Source organism: Scatophagus argus, chromosome 7 (genome assembly GCF_020382885.2).
Source record: "Scatophagus argus isolate fScaArg1 chromosome 7, fScaArg1.pri, whole genome shotgun sequence".
Classification (NCBI taxonomy): Eukaryota; Metazoa; Chordata; class Actinopteri; family Scatophagidae; genus Scatophagus; species Scatophagus argus.
In genome coordinates, this window is record NC_058499.1 from 21645089 (window position 1) to 21659675 (window position 14587).

Consider the following 14587-nt stretch of genomic DNA (forward strand, 5'->3'; position numbering starts at 1 on the left):
ATCCAGGGGCTGATAAGAAACCACCTGGCACAAACGAGGCAGCTCCACCTGCCTCTCTCTTAAGTGAAGAGGAAACAGGCTTTGTTGAAGTCAGGTCCCGAAGGAAGTGGTTCAAGAGGATCCGCAAATTCTTCACCAGAATGTTCAAATCTTTTGATTGCTGCACAGAGACCACTGTTAAACTGTAAGTAACAGGTCATAAATCCCTCGCTCTCCATGTTAGCATAGAGGCCTATGGTGGCTCCATCATCCAACTTCAACTATACACGATCAGATTCCAAATTACATCATCAGTGAATGATAGCAGCACTACTGTCCGGGATATTTTTGCTTCCCATTTGTCCAGTGGGAAGAAGCGGAGACGTACTTCATCTTTACATACACTGATCAGTTACAACATTAAAATCACTGAAAGGTGATGTGAATAACGTTAATCCTATCTTTACGATGCAATGTTCTGTGGGGAAACCTTGGCTTGCAGTAATCACGTGGATGGGTGTGGCATGGTGATGCAATGGTTTGCACTGTTGCCTCATAGCCAGAGGGTTCCAGGTTTGAATCCCAGTCTGGACCCTTCTGTCCTTCCTCTTCTTCTTCTTCTTCTTCAGTTTGCATGTTCTCCATGTAGGGTTTTCTCCGGGTGCTCCGGTTTCCTCCCACGATCCCCCCACCCCCAAAAAAAATCAATTACTATGTGATGTTGTATTTCATTGCTAATTTTCCTTGAAAAATATATAACATAATATATAATAAATAAAAAAATTTAAAAAAAAGGATTTTTCTGAATTCCAAAGAACGAACTTTTGTATTTCAGATTACTTTTATATAACAATTTAATTAAAATAGCACAAGAAGCTGTTCCTTACGCATACAGAAAGAACCGATCCACAGAGGATGCCATATCTTCTGTGGTCCACACAGCTCTCACCCACCTAGAGAATAAAGACTCCTATGTCCGCCTTCTCTTCGTGGATTTTACATCTGCCTTTAATACAATCATTCCACAGGCACTGATCCACAAGATCAGTGCTCTTGGACTGAGCTCCACCCTCTGCAATTGGGTCTCGGACTTCCTGACGGACAGGCCGCAAACCGTGAAGATCCATGATATGTCCTCCTCCCCCATCACCCTCAGCACTGGCTCTCCCCAGGGCTGTGTGCTGAGTCCCCTCCTGTTCACCCTGCTCACACACGACTGCATATGCATAACACAGCCAATGTCCAGACACTACTGATTGTGTTCCAGGTTTATTAGGCTTACATACAGTCAACTCAAAAGTACTCACTTTAACCATAACGCTTAAATCTGACCTGTGAAGTTATACACCATGGCACGCGTACAAGCCTGTTAAACCACCAGCGTGCGCGGATAGTGACAAAGGGCCACTATATTAGTCAAAAACCGTGTGGATTCCCGAGCGTGCACCACCACGCTGATTAACCCACCTCCCTATATAGACTCAAACCATGGCCTAAAATAGATACTGCCACCTACTGGCAGAAATGCATACAACACTTGTGAACATAGAAAATAACCAATTTGGCTCCTACATTTACGATGCAATGTTCTGCGGGAAAACCTTGGCTTGCAGTAATCACGTGGATGGGTGTGGCATGGTGATGTAATGGTTTGCACTGTTGCCTCATAGCCAGAGGGTTCCAGGTTTGAATCCCAGTCTGGACCCTTCTGTCCTTCCTCTTCTTCTTCTTCTTCTTCTTCTTCTTCTTCAGTTTGCATGTTCTCCCTGTACCTGTCTGGGTTTTCTCCGGGTGCTCCGGTTTCCTCCCACAATCCAAAAAACATGTACATTAGGTTAATTGGCTATTCTACATTGCCCCTAGGTGTGAGTGTGTGAGTGTGTGGTTGTCTGGTCTTGTGTGTCAGCCCTGCGACTGACTGGCGACCAGTCCACACTGTAAAAAGTCCTTCAATGGTGCAGTCTATAGGAATTTATTTTAAAAAAGTATATTTCTTCCAATAAATAAATTAATTAATTCCCTTTTTTTAAATTTATTTAAGTTACACATGAGTAAAAAGTGTGAATGTTTTGGTAACTTATTATTATCTATCATAAAATTGATTTTACTGAACTTCACAATAAATTGCTTCCACAAAATGCTTCATTTCCAGCTTTAGCCAGTTCCCCTTGAGGTATGTCCCTATGCTACAAAAATTATTCATCATTATAAGATTTGGGATAATTTCTCAGAGCATCTATTCAAAAAATCACTGACGTTTCATCAGTACTGACATTTCAATATGCCAGTTGTCCTGGGGGCGCCGACACCATTGCTAGTCAATACTTTGCTGCATTCTCTGTTGCATGTGGAAGTGGGAAACTTCAAACATTAAAATGTGGCTGCTGAACTGCACAATCAGGCATAATTTGTTGTTCTTCTGCTGCGATTGGTGAAAAGATTGGTTTAACATGGCTCACTAAAAGGAACCTTATCAATGGCATCAATTTTTTCAGTGCCCATAATGTGAATATGCTGTATAGAAAGTGTGGGGTCATACTTCTCACAGTACCTATGTTGCCTGAAGGCAACGTGACAGAGGAAGGTCCTCAGCCTTCTTTGTTATGCTGTCACTCATGATTGAACGGCCCTCTAAGCAGATGCCACGCCCCCCACGTCAGATCAGGGCAAAAAGTTTGAAACTGACCTGAAAGTGAACAGCCAAAAAAAAAAAAAGTTCTGAAACCCGAAAAGATTTGAAAGATTTGGTATTTTTGCGTTTTAAGTTCAAAATCAAAATTTCAACTTTCAAGTTCAAATCTTTTTTTCAAATGAATGAAACTTTTGCCCCTGATTTAGCTCCATACCTCTGACACATGCAGACAAGCCATCAAGCCAGACAACATAATGCTAGTTAACCATAAGATTCAGCCCTTCAAGCTGAGACTTGTGGTTCATACAGTTTCCGAAATGAGGCAAGGCAACAAATTCAAAGACCAAGACTCCCCTGGTGCTCCATGGAGGCTCAGTACAATACAGTCTCTATGACATACTTAAGATCTGCCCAAAAGAAAAGGATGCCACTGAGTGCAAGGACAAACAAGCCTTTTTAAGCCTCCTCAGACGCATATTAGTTTTACGCATGCTTCATTGTATTTCCCTCACTTTCAATATAATACTCTACCATTTTCTCCCCAAGGAAACTCCTACAGGTAAACAGCATGTGTCTCTGAACCCGCTTCCCCAGGAGCTTCATGTGCTCCCACACAATCCCTCTCTGATCCATAGAGAAAGGACCAACATTTGGTCCAGGTAGACACTTACTTACAGTTACAGCCAACTCATAAGCTGCAATGAAATGGGGAGATACATGATGAGTTAAACAATTTTAAACTTAAGTTCAGACTAACTGTAATGATGATGAGGTGTGGCTGTGTAAATCAGTAGTGTAGGTGACTGCATGGGTGTAATGGCTAATGTTGGGTGCATGTTTACAATGCGTTAACACAAAATAAAGGAGAAGAATGGAGCATGCAGGTCTGGGTGCAGGTACTGACGAAGAAGTCCTCTAGTGTCTGAGGAGGTGGGTAAATGGACATACTGGCCGGGTGTTCTCAGTCAGCTTAATGGTCTCAGCTCCACCCATGGTGAGGACCTGTGAGAGACAGTACACAGCCTCCAGGCCCATTCTCTGTGGCTGTCACAGACACACTGAGTTTAAATCTCTGTTTGCTGGCCTGCCCTGACAGGGTGGTGCTCTCTTTCTCCCCTGGGAGGCAAAGGAAAACTTGACAGTGTCAGTCACATTTTTGAATAGATGTGAAGAAATATAGAATGGCAGTTTTAATAAAATATCTTTTTTTTTTTGCTAACTTTTTGAAACCGCTTCCTTGGCTTGATGAAAATGCATTTTGTTACCAAATTGACAGAGAAACCTTGCTCAAAAAGAAGCCAGCATAGAGATGGAGAACATATTGAGCAGAGATTATCAGGGTTACACTGGATGTCTGCGACTCTAGATGTCTGACAGAAAAGCTCTTATTTACTTGTATTGTTCCTCTGGGATTTTACGGATGAGTTATTTTTGACTTTCTTAATCCCGTTAATTAGAGAGATGGAGTCCTAAGAATAACAGTAAAGTGAGATAAAAACCAAAGTGAAACATTTTTAGAATGACCCTCAACCAAAATAAATCATTTTAAGGCAACAATAAAAGAAGCAACAAGGAAAAAAACAAAAAACAAAATCAGGCATGAATGACTCACCACCTCCCATTGTCCCTTCTGTTGTGTGCTTTGTGATAAAGAATATCCAGCCAGAATGAAAAAAAATACTTAGAGTGACAAGAATATATTATATATAATATATATATATAATAACAAAATGTCTCTATGATTTATGTAGTGCAACACAAATACCAGTAATGCTTCATTTCTTAAAATCTTCCTTTTTGGAGTCCAGTTGTGATTTTGTTTCAACATGGTTCATTTCTGTGCTTTTATTTGAACTTTTATTGAACTACATTATCATGAAAGGAGGATATTTTGTCCACCTCATTTAAGCAGATTTAGTTTAAACGTAAATATCAGGACCACCCAATTGAACTGAACATCCCCGAGGGATCTGTAGAGGTCATGACAGCTTTGGCTATATTCAATGAGACAAAGCAAAGCAAAGTGTGGCAATGTACTGTATCTCTAAGGCAGCCTCACAGTGCAGCCCATCTAACTGTTTCTTACTCATGATGTGCGTGAACTCTGTGCAGATGCACAATGAACAAAAGCTTGTGCAAGATAATATGCTTTCTATACCTTTGCGGTCTGACTTATGCAGGGCATTCTATTTTGCACCACGTATGACAAGAAGGAAGAAAATCAGTTAGTTGTTAGAGTTATAGAGCTCAAAACAAGTACAGTTGGAGAAACCTTTGCTCCTGTATTTCTTTGCAGCAAAATACAAGCTCACAGGTCAACTCTACACGTCCTTAAGGGAGTTCATTCTTTTTATAAGACCGAACTCTGACTGGGTCTCACTGGTGATATTTTTGCAGAGGGTAGCAGTTTTCATGCAATTTACTTTCTTATGCTGGAGAGCTGTTGTATAAATTCTAATCTCATGGTTAACAAGGGCCTTGTCACCTCTCCCTGCCATAGCATATTGGGAACTGACACCACAGATTCCCTTAAAACCAGATTTTCCTATGATTTTGCCAGGCTGACTGTTGCATAATTTAAATGACACGGGATGATCTTGTGTTAGTTCTTTGTGCTCATACTTGTCTCTGCACACTGACTTGGGCTGCTCATTATAGCAGCCCCCCCAGGTCCTCATAGATAAAGAAATGTGGTCACTGATAGAGCCAAGACTTAAAACATTATCAGAAATGAGTACATTTGATTTTACTTCAAATCTGCTGCTTACAAAAAAAAGTGAGACAAATGATTGAATGAAATTGTCAGAGCCCAAGACAATAAAAGCTAGGAAAGCTGTAAATAAAATGCTTGATGGTGCTTTCAGTTGACTCAAATAATAACAAAGATATAATGCCTATGATATGCGTGTATATTTATAGTGATGTACTTCATGTAAATTACCAAAATATATATATTTTTTTAATGGTGAGTCATGTAGTTCCCCATGTCATCTATCCTGACAGATAATGGTTATGGGTCTCTATAAGAAATGGCATCATTTAAATCCAGAGCCTAAAATAGCAATAACAAATAAATAATACGCTGTACAAATAATACACTACTTGGGATCAATTCGATTTTTTTTCAGCTCAGTCTCGAAGACTCAAGAGAGTGTGACATCTATATTTAAGTGCATTTGAATTCTTTGACAAACTGAGGTAAGGTCTGATTTGAAACATTTAAAACATTTTGGAAAATAGCAGGATGGATATTAGGTAGAACCAATACATAAAAACATATGCTTATTTATTATATTTCCTAAACACTTGACAGTCATAGTTACTTGAAATTACGTCAGTGATATGATTTTTCTGAATTTAAAGTATCTTGTTAAGGAGTTAGTAGCACCCCTAACAATTAACAACAGTTAATATACAGTATATAATATTCTAACTCATGAAAGAGACCATTTATAAATATGTAATATTTGTTCAGTCTTTGGAGTATTTTTTGTAAATTACGAAGCTTGTCTTTTTAATATTATTAGTAAGTTTGCTCAGCTAACCATTTCAAAGTTTACATCATCTCTGTATTAGCATTTTGTATTAGTGTACAAAAGTCTTGTATCATCAGTGAACAGAGAAAATACAAATACAAATCATAGGCAGGTAGTTTAGATAAATTTACCAGTAACAGACCCTTGTGGCACACACTGGGGCCTTTCTGTGATCTTCATTTGCTACAAATTGTTCATACATCCATAGCAGCACTCTGAAGCATCTCATATGGCACTCCACTTAGTGGTTCCCGTATACTGCATGTAAGAGTTACCCTTTAAGTGCCAGGATATAACTGCTTATCCAGCAGATTTGACATTTCCATCCAGGATAAATCCCACTGCACTTCCGTTGCATCCTGCTTGGTTGCAGGAAGCTCCATGGCCGGCAGGGCTTCTTTGGAAACTGGCCAGCAACTACGAGTGCAAAACATCTGGTACCTTCACACAAATATGATCATAAGTTAGGCATTTGTGCAGCAGTGTGTACACAGGTCATTAGACAGATACAACACAAGATGTAGCGACTAACCTGTAGTGACGAACCAACCAAACAGTGAGAGGAATGAAGAACAGAAGTACCAGACCGCATGAAAGGATGATCCATTTCCAAGAGCCTGATGAAGAGAACAAATAATATTTATATGAATGTGTCAGCAACAAAGATGTACCAAACAGTGCACCTCCACTACACTACATGATGTCGTCTAATTTCTCATTAATAGTTGCAGTCACACCAGGAAACCCTTTGGATACGGCATACGGTGATCTGATTCACCAGATGCTACAAAACACACTAGAGTTGAAAACACAACTGATATTTTGCTTTTATTCTTGTAAGAAAATGTAAATACATAATCAAAATTACCCCTTTAAATTTAATTTCTGTTCTGCATAATAAACCTCAAATATTCATCTTCCCATACAAGTGAAAACATTTTCAGCTTAAACAACATGAGGCATATTACAAATGCAGGACAAAAATTAATAAATGGTTTCAGTACATAAATATGTTAATAATAATGACATATGACAATAATGACTTATTAGAAGGTAGAACTCTTTGCTTCATGCAGTCATTATTATTGTGCTTACTGTCACTATCATTCTTATTGTTATTTATTAACTCCCCAAACTAGTCAGTAGATGTGTTAAGAATCTGAAATAATTTTACCATGAGTGGGATCTGCTGTTCCATCTGTTGATGTGAAGGTGCCATGTTGTTCTCAATTTAACTGCCCACCAAGCAAGAGCTGTGAAGCAAAGAAAACAAAAAAACATATTACATTATACCCTTAAAACATGTGACATTAAAATAAAATACAGGGACTCCTGACCACAGCATTTGGGACCAAAGAACTTCAACTTATTAAGTGCACAGTACAGTACACCTTAGTGTGGATTAAAACATTTACCATAAAACGGTTTATGTACTTGAACTTCTGACATGCAGCCTTAACAATTAAACATTCATCTCACTCATTCATTAAGCTCTGAAAAACACAACAAAAGGGCCATTTATGAGTGTGACGTCAGCCTTTGACCAACTAGCTCAGAAGTTTGTTTTTGAGTGTCATGAATCTGGAAGAAGGCTTTGGGCGCAACATGTCAATTCCCACAGACAGTCCCACAAACACCTCAAATGTTTTGCAGAGCTGGGGTGGATAGTGCAGGTTCAGAGTATATTTCATCCCCAGAAGCAGACAACATGCCCTGGCCAGATCGCCAAGATCAGTAAGAACTGGGATTCCCTCAATGACGATTCCCACTGCATCTGGCTCATGGCAGACATATGTCTGCATGTTGTGCGTTTTCAAATGCTCGTGAACACTGTTCTCCGTTTTTCCCTGTATGACATATAAAAACAGAACAATAAGTGGCAACAGAGAACAATCGGCAAAAGTGTCAGGATAGGTCGGCGTCACTGACGCAGAAGCCCGGATGCAGAGTCAAATAGGCGCAGCCAGGCGAGGTGGAGGTCCAAAAACTATAGTCTTTATTTAGGATAACAAAACCTAACTCAAAAAACACACACTTACTGTGTCTTAGGATCTGTGAATATCTGTGGCTTAAGTCCTGACAAAAACAGGGCAGGGCAGGGCAGGGCAGGGCAGGGCAGGGCAGGGCAGGGCAGGGCAGGGCAGGGCAGGGCAGGGCAGGACTAACAATAGAGCCTGGCTTGACCTGGGTGGAAAAACGCAGACGCACAGACAAAGGTGACTGGGAAGACAGGGACTAAATAGACATGACAACGAGACACAGGTGACACACATCAGGAGGGAGAAAGCAATCAGGAAAACTAAAAGCAAAGCTACATGAAAACAGGGCACACAGGGGAAGAGACACTTTCAAAATAAAACAGGACATGACAAAAACCTTGAACATAATACATGGAAACACAAGACACACATGGAACATGACACATGGACTCAAAAATCAAAAACAAAGCATAACCAAAAACAACAGGCATGACAAAAAGCCTTCAATAAAATCACACATTAAAAGTTCACTATATTTTAATCGGTATGACATTAACCTACATATGCAATGCAGTATAATTAATTTAAACCATTATGTTACCACTTTTGACGTTATGAAAATGATGACATACATTATGTTTTCAGTCCAATTTACACTGCTAGTATTACAGTTAATAGAAAACTGATTAGAAATCCTTCAGTATTTTATTACCAGAGATAATATCCGATCAATAAAAATTACTTCACTTTGATTTGGCCATAGACTAAAGTGACTTTGTGGGGTGTGTGTCAGACCGACTGCAGTTCTTGAGCATAATTTTTAAATCAGCTGCATCAAGTTTAAAAGTTTCAGAGCTCTACAATGTGCAGCCATCTCCTTAGAAATGAAGAGTGTAGCTTTTTGTTGCTTTTCAAACTATACTTAGGTAGCAGTCAGAGATGAGCTCTTGCCCACTCTCTTCCATGTATTCAATGAGGCATCTCAGCATCACGTCTCTCTTCTTCACCACAGAGATACTTGGATCCAAGAGTTAATAAGTGAATAACAAAAAACTGAATCTTGCAGGCAATATAACCATAAACATACAATGTAGGTATTACCTATTTTTTATATATGTGTGTGTGTGTGTGTATATATATATATATATATATATTCAATCTTAAAATTAATAAAGAGCTGTAAACAATGTTTTTGTTTTGCAATATTCACTCAATTAGGCAACACAATACAATAAAGTACTCATTGTATGAATATGCCCCTGCAATGTTGTTACCACTTTTGCCTCACCTTAAAAGCTTACCTACTCCATGAACTGCTCCTCCCAGTAGATCTGATGGTCTTCTGAAGAAGCAACACAAATGAAAGAAGAGTTTATTTATGAAAATATCAGAATAATTAATGTTATTGCAAAGCAAAAGAAAACCTATAATCTTTTTACTTGAACAAATGGTTTCAAAGTATTTCAATAAATTTCAGACAAATATATCAACAGATTAAATTAAGCCATATGCAATTCATTTACAACCAACAATTACTGAGAATATTTAATTTAATCATGTACTATATACTTAGTATGCAATGGTCATACTTTTTGTGTAGCAGTTACATTTAAACCAAGTCTCTGAAAAAGTATTTTTGATTAGCCCTTGTTTTTTGATGACACCGAGTAGACTTCACCTTGTAAAAATATTTCAGACCTCACTGCACATGTAAAACTATTAATAATTGCATGATAAAACAATGTTAAAGCAGACTAGATCCATGGACAACTACTTTGCTGAACTGTTGGTGCAAGCCTGTCCAGTCCTATCTTTCTACTTCTACTTTTTTACCCTCATTCAAAGAAAAAGCAGGAAGAGAACAAGACATACACACACATTTACACATTTTCATAACCACGTTGCAGAGAGAGAGAGACACCAGAAATATTTTATGTCCTCATCTTTTGCAATCATGCAGGGACGACAACAGTTACAAACCTAGCAGTTAACCTAACTTTTAACTGACACGTGGACAAGGATGCGAGGCCATGCTACTAGGGTTTTGCTAGCTAATTTGGACAGAGGCAGAAAATTTAAGACAAGTGATCTGAGACAGAATAATTCACATTCACCGAGGCTAACGTTATCTTGAAGTCAACTTCGAATAGCCCAAACATCTCTACTTTCACCGTCAGTGTAGTTGTTCCAGATTAATGTTAATGTTATACCTTCGGTGTGGCCCCATGGCTCCCACAAAGTTGACAAAGATTCAAGGAGCTTTATTGTCATTTCACACACGTAAAACATGAGTGGAACGAAATTAGTTTCCCCGGTCCCAGTATCAGCCCAGTTTCTTAACAAAATAAATATAAATATAAACAATGCTATATAGTATAAAAACATTGTAATATAAGTGAAAACAGTAGATGGTATAAACACCAGTGTAAACAGTATAAACAGTAGTGCAAATGGCTGACAGGGTAGTGCAAAATGACCGTAGTGCAATGGAACATGAGTAGTTTAAGTCTGTGCAAATGCTGCATTGTGCAAAATGTTCCATGGGTGGTTGTTTGTGTATTTGTTGGTGTGTGAGGTGTGAGTTTGGCAGCAGGGGCTACAGAGGACCACCAGAGTTCAACAGTCTCACAGCTTCTGGGAAGAAGCTGTTCCTCAGTCTGGTGGTCCTGCTCTTGATGCTCCGCAGCCTCCTGCCTGAGGGGAGAGGGGCAAACAGTTTGTGTGAGGGGTGGGTGGGGTCCTTCATGATGCAGGAGGCCCTTTTCCTGCACCTGGAGGTGTAAATGTCTGTGGTGGTGGATAGGCTGTGTCCCACAGTCTTTTGTGCAGCTTAACGTAAATTCAAAAAGAAAAGGGAATTAATTTACTGGATGAAATATACTTTTTAAAATAAATTCCTATAGACTGCACCATTGAAGGACTTTTTACAGTGTACTTATATATAGTAAGTAAGTCATATTTAATCTTAGTATGTTATTGTATGATCAAAGTGTTGCCCGATCCATGTAATACATATATGATGGTGAGTGTGGAAAACACAAAACAAAAGATATAAGTTAGCAACTTTTTACTGAGTGGTGCTTTCATGTAAATGCCAAAACAGTTGGGACACTGCAGGGAATCGAACCCCATCCCGCTAAAGCAGGAGTACCATTACCAGCGCCTTTTGTTTTTGTGGCTGAAATTTCAGCTAATCTGTTCTACAACGGAGGCATGGCGTGTAAACAGGGAGGAGTCAAACTTATTGTCCCATTAGCAATTGAGCTCACGGGCTCACTGAGCTTTCTTAGGTTTTTTTTTTTTTTTACTCTCTATTTTGTATTTGTCACATCTCTTGCTTTTGGTGTAACTGGACTGTTGAATGTTGCTGTGCAACTTTATGGTGTGACTGGGCCCTCATTCAGCCTCAGTAGCTGCTGGCTGCGTGTTGGGACCAACCACAGCATTTCTTTCATTGCAACTGAAGTATCGCAGGGAGACTTTTTGAAATCAGAATTTTGTGTTTTACACTCAGCTGACAGTTACAACGGCACGTGAGTAAAGTTTGAAAACCACAGGTAACCAGCTAATGCCAAAGTTTTCTATATTTGTTTGATTCAGAGTCAGCAAGCTTAATGAAATAGTAGGCTATTACAAAATACTTGAAATTAGCAAATTATTTCCTTATTGCTTTTCATTTTTAGCTGTTTTTAATAGTAGTTCAGTATAGACATTTATGTATGTTTACATTTATCATGAATTCCCATCACTCATCATTAACAGATGATCAAGTCTATATGACTTTAGGTGTTGAAAGTTCAGTTGATGTATGAAGTAAGCATGAGTTCCTTAACTGATGATCTATTAAGTGGGAACTAATCATGTGGTGACTTTTGACTATAATAGTGAACAACAGGAATTCATGATACATGTTGCACTGAATCATCATCAGTCATGCATTATTCAGTACTACTGAGGTATATAATTTGTAGTCTAACCTTATTACAGCGATAGCCCAGAAGCAATAAACAGTTAAAATGCTGTTACCGTCAGTGCTCAAAGAATATCAGAGAAAAAGGAAATTGCTTTTTCACGCGCCGGGCAGTGATATAAGAATGGGCCGAATTATAATATCGCCAATCGCCAATTATTTTTTTTCAACAAAAAAACAGACACACATTCAAGAAGTTTTATGTGTGCCTTAATACATGTGTCAAGGGATCTTAAAGGCCTGAAGTCGTGGAGATTCACAAGGAGATGTACAAAGAAATAGTGCTGGATGCAACTGCCGCTCAGATACGAGTGTGTAAATGACACTCACAAAGATACTTGGTGAAATGGCTTAAACATTTGCAGAAGATCGTTCTTCTGAGGAATTTTAGAGAAGAGAAGAGAAGAGAAGAGAAGAGAAGAGAAGAGAAGAGAAGAGAAGAGAGCTGTTTCAGTACCTACTGGCAGTCCAAGGATCTGAGTTGCAGATGGAAGGCCAAACCGAAATTTCTTTGTGTCATGGCTGATTTCCTGTAGTCAAGGACACACACAGGTTAGAAAAAAACAATCCAAACACTTCAGCATATCTTATCATAGCTGCTAGCTTTCAAAATCATGTTTCTGAGGCTTCAATTTGAGACTGGGTGGTCTTTATATGATGCATATTTATCTAATGTACCGTTCAATGAGCGAGTGTCGAGGTAGAGATAGATAAGAAAAGAACCTTGATGACCCCTAGAGGTCTCTGTGTTCTGTCTATTTTCCAGATTTACTGTTTCTGCAAAGATTTTCATCTCACTGGGTGGCACCAAATCAAACCAACCCCACCCCACCACATGACAAAAATAAACTGAAAATTCATAACTTTGAACACTCATGCCCTTCAGCTCAGGGTTTCGTTAGTTTGATATGAAACTCAAACTGAAAAATGATTGTCTGTGCAGATGTTCCTTCACAGTACAATTCATACACAGCAGTTGAATATGAAGTTGCTGTATCATTTGGTTTGATTCTTTGTTAAAAGTGGGTGTCAGTATGCAGTCTACCTGTTTGTTTATAAGGGGAAGGGCATATTTGACCATAGGATCCTGCAGAGTGACAGGCAGTTTCTTCTTCTTCTCTCCTGGAGAGCCTCGCAGAATGAAGTACAGCACAGTCACTACCACCACAGAAAGAGCTGCCACCCATGGGACCGTCTGCAAAACAAAGACCATTTACAGAGTGAAGACTTACACAAAACGGCACAGCAAAAGATGAGTGAAATAATTAAAAAGGAAAATGAAGTGAAAGTTGATTCTCACCAAGATCTGATCCATAGTTTTAAGTTCCTTCTTTTCACACAGCCTGACGGACCAGAGTCCACACACAGTCCAGCCAAAGACAGCCTTCACAATCTCTCTCTCTCTCTCTCTCTGTCACACACACACACACACACACACACACACTAAGTGAAGGGCCTCCAAAAGGGGGCGAGGCTTCCTGCTGGAGGAAAGGTGACACAAGGTCCAAAGCACCAATAGGAAGACAGATCTCATCATGACACTACACAGTACAGAGGTGGTGTTCAGGCACTGAGGAGCAGAGCCATGAAATCACACCACTGAGAGAGGGGAGGAGAAAGACGCACACATAGAGATTACATAACTAACGCTACGAGAAAATATTTTTTTCTTTGTGAAGCACTGACAAGTACTTGCATTTTCAAAGTTGATATGCAAAGCCCCAGAATCAGTTATAGTTGCTGACAAATGAAACTCCCATATAGTATATATAGATATAAAATATATATAAAATAAAGTGCTTCCCAAATAAAATATATAGTTTAATAGCAATATAATTCATATAATGGCTGATATAATAGTGTGTGAAGTATTTTGAGATACCAGCTTTGTTTGTTTGTTTGTAGACGTAAAATAGATCCACAACTCCCACCCAACAGTACATGTGGCCTACTTTTGCAGCTGTGAGAACATAAATATGGAAAGATTATAGAGCAGCTCTGCTAATATTAAAATATAAACCCACATGTGTATGTTTAAGGAGGATTATACAGCCAAGAAGAGTTACAGAAGGAGCTCTGTGAGGCTACTTAGGCATGATGCTTTTTAGATAAATGCTGACATTGGCATGTAGCTACTATCTTAGCATGCTAGCGTTGGCTAATTAGCACCACACACAAAGTACAGGCTGATGGGAATGTCATGAAAGTTTGACCTTGATGATGGCACTAGATGAAAAGTCAGAGGAAACATTTTAACAGTTCACCCATGAATGTTCAATCAGTCCAATAGTTGTTCAAGACTTCACTCAAATCCACAAATGTGACATTTTTTTCATGCTTTGAGTACCTGCCGATTACTGTGAAGATCTTTCAGCCTGGACCAAAGTGGCGGCAACAGTCCAACATAGTCAATGCAAAAGCTACTAGCATGGCAAAAATCAATGTAACAGTTTAGTCCTTAAAAAGATGGGCTACGGTAACTGCAACTGCA

The 14587-nt window shown here is 39.1% G+C and overlaps 1 protein-coding gene across 2 annotated transcripts; it reads right to left on the reverse strand.

The window, feature by feature from the left end:
• Positions 1-7478: 7478 nt before the first annotated feature.
• Positions 7479-14511, reverse strand: LOC124062280 (NADH-cytochrome b5 reductase 2-like). Of its 2 annotated transcripts, XM_046394939.1 has the most exons (6): positions 13397-14511; positions 13142-13291; positions 12558-12626; positions 9428-9468; positions 8187-8331; positions 7479-7994 (listed from the first exon to the last, which is right to left on the reverse strand). In XM_046394939.1, the coding sequence occupies exons 1-5, from the start codon at positions 13409-13411 to the stop codon at positions 8217-8219; spliced, it is 390 nt and encodes a 129-aa protein (XP_046250895.1). In that variant the 5' UTR covers positions 13412-14511; the 3' UTR covers positions 7479-7994; positions 8187-8216. The 2 variants fall into 2 exon arrangements, with proteins under 2 accessions (XP_046250895.1, XP_046250896.1); XM_046394940.1 differs by lacking the exons at positions 7479-7994; positions 8187-8331 and having other exon boundaries at positions 9414-9468; positions 12554-12626; positions 13397-13554.
• Between the last annotated feature and the right edge of the window lie 76 nt (positions 14512-14587).

Excerpts from the sequence above, each read along its gene's own strand:
- LOC124062280 (XM_046394939.1), bottom strand. Across the intron at positions 9,469-12,557 it reads CTCAGATCCTTGGACTGCCA|AAGACCATCAGATCTACTGG; the intron begins GTAGGTACTGAA and ends TTGCTTCTTCAG. Across the intron at positions 8,332-9,427 it reads AGGAGCAGTTCATGGAGTAG|GTCAAGCCAGGCTCTATTGT; the intron begins GTAAGCTTTTAA and ends TTTTCCACCCAG.